The 12,472-nt window shown below is 41.1% G+C and overlaps 1 protein-coding gene across 2 annotated transcripts; it reads left to right on the forward strand.

Annotated features, from left to right (window-relative positions):
- The first annotated feature begins 1,753 nt into the window (after positions 1-1,753).
- Positions 1,754-7,924, forward strand: BHLHE41 (basic helix-loop-helix family member e41). 2 transcript variants are annotated; one of them, XM_072653448.1, is made up of 5 exons: positions 1,754-1,923; positions 3,679-3,742; positions 4,048-4,155; positions 4,462-4,573; positions 5,007-7,924. In XM_072653448.1, exons 2-5 carry the CDS (start codon positions 3,701-3,703, stop codon positions 6,176-6,178), a joined length of 1,434 nt encoding a protein of 477 aa, XP_072509549.1. In that variant the 5' UTR covers positions 1,754-1,923; positions 3,679-3,700; the 3' UTR covers positions 6,179-7,924. The 2 variants fall into 2 exon arrangements, with proteins under 2 accessions (XP_072509549.1, XP_072509548.1); XM_072653447.1 differs by lacking the exon at positions 1,754-1,923 and adding an exon at positions 2,952-3,547.
- Positions 7,925-12,472: the final 4,548 nt, after the last annotated feature.

The following is a 12,472-nucleotide window of genomic DNA, read 5'->3' on the forward strand; positions in this document are numbered from 1 at the left end:
GAAGGAAATGGCAAACAAGTCCAGTATCTCTGCCAAGAAAACCCCAAAGATTGGGACATGACTGAAAATTATTTATCCCTTAAGTAAGTATAAGCTCCTGTGCAGTTCTGGTGTAATGCCATTTTAAAATGTTTATTCCCTACATCTTATACACAGTAGGCATTTTATGAAATTGAATTATATGGAACCCTTAACTAAATCACCTCTACAATAAATCTGATAAATGCTCATCTGACAATTTGTTTCCATTTTATTAACCCCAGACCACAAATCAGAAGTCAAATTAAAGTTGTAACTCTGTCATTACTAATCCACTTTGAAGAACTCATTTAAGTTACTTTATGTATTTCAGTTTCCCCATTGATAAAACTGAGGTATTTCCTTTTCAACTCAAAGTGTATGACTTCATAAATTATCCTTCCGTCATTCAGAAAGGTATTTATTAAGCCATTTACTTCAAATTTGACATCAGGGTTTGATTGAGATTCATAAGAACATGTTCCCATATTCTTTTTCTTGTATTTGCCTCTTCCTGATGTTAGTTCAGCAGTCCATGTGCCTCTCTCCCCATTCAGAAAAATAACACTGAAGTCGCTAATACTAGAAACTTAGAGAGATAAAAGGAAGAAGCCAAGGAGTAATAAGAATTTGGAACAGAAATAAAAGAAAGACCCATTTTTACCATCAGAATAAGGACACAAAAGTGATGGAGGAGGAAGGAAAGATACAAGAGTGAAAACCCAGGTATATAGCCAGAAGTTTCTGACCACAGACCCTGTGGGCAGCCATTTGCTTCTGAATATAACACTTTATGTACTCATTATTAATTCTCTCCTCAACTTCTCTCTCAGCTATACTCATGTGTATTATTTCAGACTCTTTAAGCTTATTTTTAAAAAACAAACTTTCATTTACTCACATTGTGCCTTACTAAGGACATTTATATTTACGGATTTGGCTGCTCCATTCATGAAAAGAATTCAGTAACCCAGTCCTTAGTTTATTTTTACTGTATCCTCTGGGATTCACTTCCATGTAATAAATTTCCAAACATAAATTCACTGTGCTCTCTAACCTGAACCTTATTCAGAAATATTTGCCTTAAAAGGCTTTACCAATAATTTTTTTTGGTAAGGAAAAATATATGCAATATTCAGGTTTCCCTAACTTCGAAGTGAATTGTCATGACAAAAGAATGCTAATTGAAGCCCCAACTTGCCCTCTCTCCCAAAATCTAATTTATCATCAAACCACCTAGGATTGGGGGGATGGGGGCGGTGAATGAAAGGGTTAAAAAGTTCCTTAACTAGTCTTTTTTTTAAATGAAACCTCAGAATTAAAAACCACCTTAAGACAAATTAACTGGATGCATTAAAGAATTTTCTCAAACAAGGATAAGCGTTGGTTACAGCCCTATTGACGCTCGGGTTTACCAAGCCAACTGATTTCTTCACTGAGGTTGGATGACTGCAGCATCAGGACAGGCTTGTTAGATGGCAGCGGCGGCTCCTTGAGGTGAAAAAAAGAATAAGTTGCTGCAGGCACGTGATTTCCATCCAGGGGCTGACTCCAGCGACCCAGATCTTATCCCTGCCACCCATAGACAGAGCAGGGTCGGGACGTAGGAAAAGCAGTAAACCTAGCTCCTTCCGCTTGCTCCTACACTACCTTTCATCCTGGTTCCCAGGCAATGATTAATTTCTTCAGAAATCGCTGCGGGGAGAATGTAAACATTACACTGGAAGCAAGAAGGCAGAATGCCTGACTAGCTCCCCTATAGATTGAGACACTATAGCTCTCCGGCCTGAGTAGTCAGTCAAAGTAGTGTGATTCGGTTTGGAGCCCTCGCCCCCAGCTCCGAGATGTCGTCTCTACCTACTTGCCCTCTTCCAAATCGTCACCGTCCTGCACCCTGAGGCGTAGGTAATGCTCAACTCCACGCAAATCCCTGCTTACTTTCACTAGCAGTGACTCATTTTTCTTGGGGATAGCTGTAGGGAAAAGGTAATCCGGCTTGTGCTTGGGTGCTCTAGGCTTCCCCCCCCTCCCCCCGGGGTTCAGCAGAGGAGGCGGTGGCAGCGGCGGCGGCGGCAGCAGCGGAGGCGAGCCCAGCACGGGCTCCCAGTACAGTGATGTGGCAGCAGCCGGTCGGATCACGTTGCTAGCCCTGTGCTTGTACCAGTTTGAGACAGGCTTAAGGAAAGAGGCTTTTTAGGTGCCAGAGGTTGTAAAACGTGGGCTGTGCACACTTCCAGTGTTCATGCGGAGAAGAGGGGAGGAGAAGGGCTGAGGCACATAACTACACCCGGGCCCTGAAAGGCAGCAGAGTTTAGAATGATGAATTCTGCAGCTTTTCCGGGGTGTATTCCCTCACGGTGGTATCCCCCAGTTTCCCCTCCGTTCCCTCCTGTGTTCTCCGGGGAACTAAACACTGAAAAGGGACTCAAACCGCCTATCTCATTGGCTGTCGAGATTAGGGACTCCGCAATTCCGGGTGCTAGGGGAAGTTTAGGTGGCATAGGGACACGATATTGCGGAAAGACATTTGGATTACGACATTCGGACCCTGTGACTACAATGTTAATTATTATTCTTTCTTTCTAAAGGGAACAGATTACAAATGGTTTCTCTGGCAGCTGAGACTCCACCGGAGCCAAAGGGTCTCTGCTTGCCTCCCCTTTCCTGGGCTTTGAGCAAACAATTCTCAAAAATCCCCTTCGGGCCGAAGTTTACCCTTCGCCAATTCTCCTTCTTAGATGCAGGAGAGTAGAGTAGGCGGTGGAACAGCCCAGGCCATGTTAATACCCTGTAATGACGGGCCCAAGGAGTCGTATTTCCGTGCTGGAGAAAGCCCTGGCTCCCCCGCACCCCGTCCTCTCCACCCGCCTCCTCCTGCCTTCACCTCCCCGCCTTCTTGGCCAAAGTTGTTTTTCCTTTCTGGTGGCCCTAATCAGGTGCCCCAGCCTCTTCTCTCAGTCTCTTCTCGCCCTCCGTCTGTCTCTAGTTTCCCCCTCCTTCCTCATCTTTCTTGCCCTTCCTCTCCCTTCTTCCTCCCCCCCCATCCCCCCAGTCTGGACCGCGGATGGTACGTTCCGCACGTGAGCTGGGTGCTGGTCTGGCTGGCGACGCGCGTGCCCTGTGGCCAAACAGTGAACAGAGCGAGTGCAAACTACCAGCACTCTGTGTGTGTGTGTGCGTGTGTGTGTGTAGTGTGTATGAGAGAGAGAGAGAGAGAGAGAGAGAGAGAGAGAGAGAGAGAGAGAGAGAGAGAGAGAGAGAGAGAGAGAGAGAGAGAGAGAGAGAATTTGAATCAGGCTAGAGGGAGACCAACTGCTTCACACTTTAAACACTGCTGCACTGGAGAGGGAGAGAGAGCTGGAGGCGCACAGATTTTCCCCAAGATCTCCCAAGAGCACCGTCCCGCAAATTAGAAAACGAAACCCCAAAAATTGCAACAAAAAAGAAATCAGCAGCTGTTGCCAAACATGGACGAAGGAATCTCTCGTTTGCAAGAGAGACAGTTCATGGAACATAGGGATTTTATAGGGTAAGGTGCACGCACCCTTACGAATATCTGTCTCGCCTTCTGTTTTCTCTTATCTTCTGAAAGTGGTGAAAAGCCGGAGAGAGCACAGAGCCTCCCAGACCTGGTATTTGATGCTTCTTTCTGTTTTGCAGACTGGACTATTCATCCTTGTATATGTGTAAACCCAAAAGGGGAATGAAGAGGGACGAAAGCAAGGTAAGAATAAGTTTCTGATGATCTTCATAACCTGCCCGGATAGCTAATTAAGGTCCTTCACTTCAAAGCAGAGCGCTACCTTGTAACAATTCTACGACCTTTCGGCTTCTCCTAACTATGAATTTTAAGTAGCTTGACGGATAACTTGCATAAGAGAAGGTTACATACTATACCTGCATTTTAATTGCAGTTCAGTACAGACCAGTAGAAAGAGGTATCTGGTTTGCCTTGTCATACAGTATGTGTTCTTGGTGAATTGAATATAATGTTGATCTCCTTTTCTTCCTCAATTTTTATATATTAAGGAGACCTACAAACTACCGCACAGACTGATAGAAAAGAAAAGACGCGATAGAATTAATGAATGCATTGCTCAGCTTAAAGACTTATTGCCAGAACATCTGAAATTGACGGTAAGGAGGATTCCTTTCTACGCTAAGGGGGTTTGCAATAGCCTGGTCAGGAAGCTCCTCCAGATTTAAGAACAAATGTAAATAATTGATGTCTGACAGCAACTTCCGTTGTATCGTTAGAGTTTACCACAACTCAGCTAGATGATGTATCCTCACACACCACAACAACAACACGCAATCATTTTTAACCTGCTTATAAGCCAGGTTAAAAATACTTCTTTCAAAGGGAGTTTAACTTACAGCGATGAATGGAAACCTACTGGAGCAAAATAACCACGAACCCCTTTCTCCTTTGCCCCACTGCAGACTCTAGGGCATCTGGAGAAAGCAGTAGTTTTGGAATTAACTTTGAAACATTTAAAGGCGTTGACAGCCTTGACAGAGCAGCAGCATCAGAAGATAATTGCTTTACAAAATGGTAAGTCAGTTTGAGGAATGCCATCACAGGAATTTATTTGCTCTTGGCCCATAGAGGTGCAATTAGGAAGGTCCCATCTCCCCTCCCCCCCTCACCCCGTGGGATAGCAAGCTTACTTTTTTTTAAAGAGTAGCTTGTCCACTAGAAGTTATAATTTATTGGTTTTAAAGATTTCAAAATTCCTGAGACACAGATTTTTATTTCACCCTGGTTTGTCGCTTTATTCTAGAGCAATGACACCCCTCCCCCCAACATCATAGCAACTGGTGGACTTAGCAGGTTATTGATTATTGAAGACAGACATATAGCACACTAGTCAATGTCCAGCGTCCACGTGATAGCCAGATGCTTTAACATTAGTCTTTTTCTTTTCTGCCATTTTTCTTCTCTCACCCACTACCTCCCATTTCCGAACCTCTCTTCCTCATCCTAGGGGAGCGATCTATGAAATCTCCCATTCAGGCCGACTTGGATTCTTTCCATTCGGGATTTCAAACGTGCGCCAAAGAAGTCATGCAATACCTTTCCCGGTTTGAAAGCTGGACGCCCAGGGAGCAAAGATGTGCCCAGCTAATCAACCACTTGCACTCTGTTTCCACTCAGTTCTTACCCAGCCCCCAGCTGTTGACTCAACAGGTCCCTGCGAGCAAAGGAAACACTTCCTCCTCCTCCTCCTCCTCCTCCTCCTCCACCACCACCGCCACCTCTTCTTCCTCCTCCTCCTCTTCCATCGCAACACCCCCCTCCTCCTTCTTGTCTGTGAACGCCTCTCAGGATCGCACGGTGCAGAAGCTGGAGCCCCAGACAAACTGCGTCCCTGTGATTCAAAGGACTCAACCTAGCTCCGAACTCGCTGGGGAGAATGACACGGACACTGACAGCGGTTATGGTGGGGAGGGCGAGGCCCGGCCTGACCGGGAGAAATACCATGCCCCCGGGGGAAGTCATGTCACCATTAAACAGGAGCCCCCTGGGGAGGACTCCCCTGAGCCCAAGAGGATGAAATTGGATTGTGGTGAGAGCAGCAATCCTGGAGGCAGCGCAGCCGCAGCTCTGCTGGGGCCGAATCCAGCCGCTGCCCTGCTGAGACCCGACGCCGCACTGCTCAGCTCCCTGGTGGCGTTTGGAGGAGGCGGGGGGACTCCCTTTGGGCAACCGGCGGCCGCAGCAGCGGCGGCCCCCTTCTGCCTACCCTTCTACTTCATCTCCCCTTCAGCAGCAGCTGCTTACATGCAGCCTTTCTTGGATAAGAGCAACCTTGAAAAATACCTGTATCCTGCTGCGGCAGCCCCCATCCCCCTGCTCTACCCAGGCATTCCAGCCCAGGCTGCGGCGGCTGCTGCTGCTGCTGCCGCGGCCGCTGCTGCCTTCCCTTGCCTGTCCTCAGTGCTCTCGCCCCCTCCTGAGAAGGCGAGCGCTGCCGCTTCAACCATCCTGCCTCCGGAGCTGGCTCCTCCTGCGGCCCCTCACCAGCACTTTCCCCTACCCCTTCACCCCCTTGCCCACCTCCCCTTCACAGCTTCCTCCAGAGAGCCTGGGCTGAGCTCGGACCTGGAGACGTCTTCTCAGGGGGATTCCTCCCAGCCTGGAAAGGAAAACCCTTGAAAGCTTTCCCATTTCGCAGGAAGGATGGGTGGTTAATCATAATAATATTAACAGTAATACTTAAAAGTACCCTTTTTTGTTTGCGTGATTTCAAGTTCCTGTGTGTCCTCAGTCCAATTCCCTCTTCCTCCCAACCAGGCTGCTGTAAAGATCCTGCGCTGTGGGTGTGTTTTTATTTTGTTGTTTTGTTTACTGTCTTTTAAAAAATCAACTATTTAAGTTTTACCTCCATTTGGACTGTGACAGTTTTAAAATGTTGAACATTGTTCATGAGTAACGCAGGGCTAACATAGCTGAAAAGTTTCACTTCTGCAGGTCTAGTATCTGCTGGAATATCATGGAGGTAACTGAAACAGAGGGTATACACTCAAAAAAAAGAAGGTGCTTGGAGCTAGGTTACAGCATCCGGTAATTAGCCCACTGTATCTGTCCCCAAATAGCTCCTGCTTATTCGGAATGGGGTCTCCACAAACTGGGAATGAGGATCTTTTAGACTTAATTTGCTACTCAGTATATAAGATTTAGCTTTATTGAATCCATACATTTGTCTCTTGTTAGGTAGTTTTGTTTTAAGAGAAGCAAAGATAAAATTTCTCTCCAAATTAAATTTCGCACTTTGTTTTAAGTGGTTTTATATATATACATATAGTGTTTCTAGGTCCCACTTCTTGACTTGCACTTGACTTTGGGGAAGGTGTGTTGAAGAAAGCAAGAAGAACCCTTAGTACAATTTGTTAGCACTTTATTGAGAAATGGACCTTGAATCAATTGATTTAATTTCCTCTTAGACATGATAGAAATATATATATATATATATAGCAAGTGCATTTGTACCCACACTGTTATTTTAAATCATTATGTTCCTAAGTTTTTTAATCTTGCTGTTAAAAAAAAAGTCTGTGCACTGAACTAAGAAAAATCTAAATTCTAAAAAATTACTATTCTTAAAAAAATGTTATCCTAAATTCTGAATTGAGTACAATCCAAAAGCTGGTTGGATTGTGGTGAGACATTTTAACTAGTCAGTGTTGATTGGAAATGCTATGAAGGTGTGGCATAAATCCCCATGAGGCCTTTCTATCTCCAGCTACTATGATTTCCCTTTCTGGAGACCATACCAGATACTAGATTATCACAAAGAAAGCTTTTAAAATAAGGTTTAAACCAAGACCTTGTCTAGATATTTTTAGTTTGTTGCCAAGGTAGCACTGTGAGAAATCTCACTTGAATGTTATGTAAGAGGTGAGACACAACAGTCTGACTATAAGTGAAAAAAATATCTGGGGCTTTTAGTCAGTTTGGTGCATTTCCTGCTGCTGTTGCTACTGTTTGCCTCAAACGCTGTGTTTAAACAACGTTAAATCTTACTAGCCTACAAGTTGGCTGTATGTAAATAGTTGTTAATACATTCAATTAATGATGTCTGACATGCTATTTTTGTAGGGAGAAAATATGTGCTAATGATATTTTGAGTTAATATCTTTTGGAGAGGATTTGCTGAAAAGTTGCACTTTGTTACAATGCTTACGCTTGGTACAAGCTTATGCTGTCTTAAATTATTTAAAAAAAATAAATACTGTCTGCAAGAAACCAGCTGTTTTAGAACAGTTTAGTATGTGGCATACTAAAAATTGATCTTTATATTCCAGTATTTTCCAGCACTCCACAAATTCTATTACTTAAATATTTCCACACTATTTTGTGATTTTAAAATTCTTACTAAGTAATAAAAAATTTAATATGCAATATGAGGTTGTCTAATAATTAAAAATCCTACCTTAATAAATCATAAGAAATGTACAACTAGTACTAATATCATTACACAAATAAAAGTCATTATGACTTTTTAGGTATACCACTGTGCTTCAAGTTTGCCTGTTAGCATCCTTTTCTATTCTATTAAAACTATCTTCTGGGTGTGTATCCACCTGATAGTGACACATCTGGATGAAAAGTAGAAATTTTCAGCATTTACCTGGTTTCTTTGTCTGTATGATGCTAAATTACCTCATATTTGGATGATTAATTGAATTTTCATATGGATGTCTGATTCTGGATAGACAACCTAAGTTCATGGAGTTTGGTATTTTTCATTCACTTGAAGGTATACAAATGTCTGCATATATAAATCCAGAAAGATCATGAGACTGGTTATCAGGAGACCTGGGTTAAGGCTCTTGTTCTGCTACTTGCCATATGAAGTACAGAAGGTAATTTCACCTTTCTGAGCCTCAGTTTCCTCATCTGTAGTAGAGGGATGCTGGACTAAGTGATCTCAAGGTCCTATTCCAACCTAACATTCTAAGAATTCATAGAATTTTCTATAACCTTAATGCTTCAAAAGATCTATATTCAGCACTGTAAGCACTCAATCCACCAGTGTAGTTTGTTGCTTAGTAAATAGTTTTATGAGTTATTTTGACCAACAAAGAAATCATTTGGTAGCCAATTCTCTGGTAAGGCATCTCCAAACATAGCTAGTCTGTTTTGTTGTTGGGTTCATCCTTTAAACTTTCCAGGTTGGTAAGCACTACTAGAGTTGCTCTACTGATAGAGACTTTGAAGACTCAGAGACTCCATGCCACAGTAAGGCAGAGAAGTAAAATTTTAGAACATATATGTGCCTGTGAGTGATTATTGTGGGGAAACTCCCAGTATAGAAACTCCCTCTACCTAGCCGGAAGGTATTTCATGTATAACATAGTCATAAGAGTTATGCGTTATATAGCCTCAACCTTATAGACATAAGTCTTACAGAACCTCAGGCAACTGACAGGTTAAACCCACAGTCACAGGATATGTCAGAGGTAGAACTTGAACCCAGGTGTTTCCATTAGCTTCTTCAGCTCATTTTACAGACTAGGAAACTGAGGCAAAGAGGGTTAAGTGACTTGCGCATGGTCACACAAGTACTAAGTGTCTGAGGCTGGATATGAACTCATGAAAATGACTCTTCCTGTTTCCAAGACCAATGTTTCATCCTAGCTGCCCCAGCACGATAGTAATTCACACTGATAAAACATTTTATAGTTTGCATATGGTTTGCTCACAAAAATCTTGCCAAATAAGCAGTATGAGTCTTATTTACAATTTACAGAGGAGGAAACTGAAGATCAGAGAAGTAAGTGACTTGTCCTAGGTCACATAGTTAGGTGATTATTAACGTGGGGCCAATAATAATAATTACAATGATATCAGTATTTATTAAGTGCCTACTATGTGCCAGGCACTGTGCTATTTGCTTTAAAATTATTTGATCCGCACCACAAACCCAGAAGGTGGGTGCAATTACTATCTTAACTTTACTATGGAGGAAACTGAGGCAAACAGATTAATTCACTGACCCAAGGTCACCCAGTTTCTGAGGTCAGATTTACACTCATGTTTTTTCTGATTCTAGGCCCAGCACTCTTTATCCGTCTTCAGTTCCAGAATATTTTAGCTCTTTGATCTTCTCTCAAAATAAAACTGTGGTATAACATGGTCTTAACAGGGAATTGGAGTGATAGGAATAATATAAACTGCTTTAGATAATTTATATAAAATATTTAAATACATCATAACAAGCATAGATTGAGCATAATTTGACCCAAACTGTTTAAGGGAATACAGCAACTCTTAATTTTAATCAAGTGTTTCCTAACTTCATCTTAAAAAAGAAGAAGAGGAAGAAGCATTTTAGATGATAGCTAGTACTTCTATGCTTCATAGAAAAAGTGCTCCCCCTACCGACTTCGCAGGGACTGCCTCACAGAACTTAGAGCCCTGATTTATGACATTAATGGACTGTATAAATGTGGAAACATAAAAAAGTCATCAAAATAAAGGATGTAAATAGAAACTAAGAATCAAAACAACATGGGGAAAGCATTCTATCAAAACTTACTGAGATATTTAATATTTTGAACAAGTTCAATGGAATATCATTTTAGAGCTGAAGAGGGCTTTAGCGTGGACCTAGGGAATATATGTCTCATGTTGGAGAAGCACCACACTAAGTTCAGAAACATTTCATCACTAAAGTTGGCCAATGTATACTTAATCACAAAGTCAGTCAAAGAATGATTATTTTGGCTACAGAAATTCTCAAAGACTGTTGACTTATTGATTGCTGTGCCAGTGACTGGAAAACCTACGTTGACCAAAGTAGAGATCATTCTATTGGGTCTTTAAGGGAAATACTTTAATTCTCTCAGAAAACCATCAGGACTATTGACAAGTGACCTTAAAAAAATGTTCTTAGAATGATCTGAATTAAAAAAAAACTTATGTTAACTGGAATCATAAATGATATCAAGTAGCTAATCAAGAGATTATTATTTGCTGCTAATTGGAATCCACATGGCATGGCTTATGTGTAAAACATAGACCTTTCTATAGCCCTACATAAAGTTAAGTTGAAGGCCTATTCATTGCTATGTATACTCCTTGAATCTATTGTCAAATTTAGTTAAGAATTGAGGAAGAAATGATAGAGCACATAGACTAACCCCCTTTAACTTTCAGGTGGAGATTCTCTTTTTCATTTAATTATTTTTAACAATTTTTTACATTTTGAGTTACAAATTCTTTTCCTCCCTCCCTCTCAGCCATTGAGAAGGCAGGCAATATGATATCAATTATACATATGAAGTCATGCAAAACATATTTCCATATTAGTCATGTTGGAGAAAAACACAAGAAAAGACGAGAAACATAAAGTGAAAAAAAGTATTCTTCAGTTTGCACTCAGAGTTCATCAGTTCTCTCTCTGGAAGTGGATAGCATTTTTCATTGTGGGTCCTTTGGAATCATGTTGGACTATTGTCCTGATCAGAGTAACTCAGTCTTCTGCAGAAGAACATCATACAATATTGCTGTTACTGTGTAAAATGTTCTCTGGATTCTGTTCACTTCACTCTGCATCAGCTTATGGGAATCTTCTGGGGTTTTTCTGAAATCATCCTGCTCATCATATCTTATAACACAATAGTACTCCATCACAATTACAGATCACAACTTGGTCAGCCATTCCCCAATTGATGGGCATCCCCTCAATTTTCCATTTTTTTGCCACCACAAAAAGAGTTGCTCTAAGTATTTTTATACTTATAAGTCCTTTTCTTTTTAATCTCTTTGGGACATAGACCTTGTAGGGTTTTGTTGGATCAATGTGCACGCACAGTTTGATAGCCTTTTGTCATTGCTCTAAATTGTCCAGAATGCTTGGACCAGTTCACAACTTCAAGTGGAGATTCTTGAAGTTTTCTCAGTATGAAGTGATAAGGACAATTTTATGCTACCAAAGTTAGACTGTGTTTTTAAATTTTATTCTACAGAATTGTCAAGTGGATATATCTCAGCAAAATTCTCAATCTATTGGGGAAACAAGCCTATCAATCACCAATTATTTTAAAATGATATTACTTTGAAGTTTTAAAAGAGGCAAACCAAATAACAATTATATACTATTTATTCCCTCAGTATTTTGGAGTGTACTTCTTTCTATTGTTAGTCAGTATATGCCAGCTCCTTTTTCTAATTTGCTTTTTCTAATTTGTTACAGGCTGGCAAATAACATACACAAGTAATAAAATAGGGATGATGATCGTGATGATGGTGATGACGGTGATGATGATGATGATGATAATGGTAACTCCAGTGTATATAAATATTTTGCAATATACAAAATAATTTCCTCACAATGACCCTGTGAAGTCAATATGACAAGTATTATCCTATTTTTATAGATGAAGATGCTAAGACTTGCAATTTAAGGGACTGCTACACAACTTTTAAATGTTACAGCTGGGAGTAGCCTAAATCTTCTGACTAAAACCAGTTACTTCTCTAAATGTTTTAGAAATGCATCTAAAATCATGGAGAATACACAGGAAGAGAAGGGCTCACGGGGCTTTCCTAGTAGCAAAGTGCCTGAGTTGTGGGACATGGATTTTATTACCTCTATTTTAGGTGCTTCAAGGTATTTTTGGCTTATTTCTAGGTAACTGAGTTTGTTGGATAACTAACTTCCAAACAGTCATCAAATTGCAGTATCTATATGGCACTTGCAGTGTTTTAGGCTCCTCAAGTATTTCTCGTCCTTAAGTGATTTTAATAAATGATAACAAAAGTGGCTTCATAATTTTATGCCACAAAATAAAGTAACAAAGAAATCTTACCACCAGTAGTAACAATGTGGCAGACTGATAACTCTCAATGACTGTTACGTGGGGAAAAGATTAGGGTTGTTCAGCGGGCACCAGCTGGATTACAAAGAGGTATATTGAGTACTGATATAAAGAAAAACTTCCT

Source organism: Notamacropus eugenii, chromosome 3 (assembly GCF_028372415.1).
Source record: "Notamacropus eugenii isolate mMacEug1 chromosome 3, mMacEug1.pri_v2, whole genome shotgun sequence".
Lineage (NCBI taxonomy): Eukaryota > Metazoa > Chordata > Mammalia > Diprotodontia > Macropodidae > Notamacropus > Notamacropus eugenii.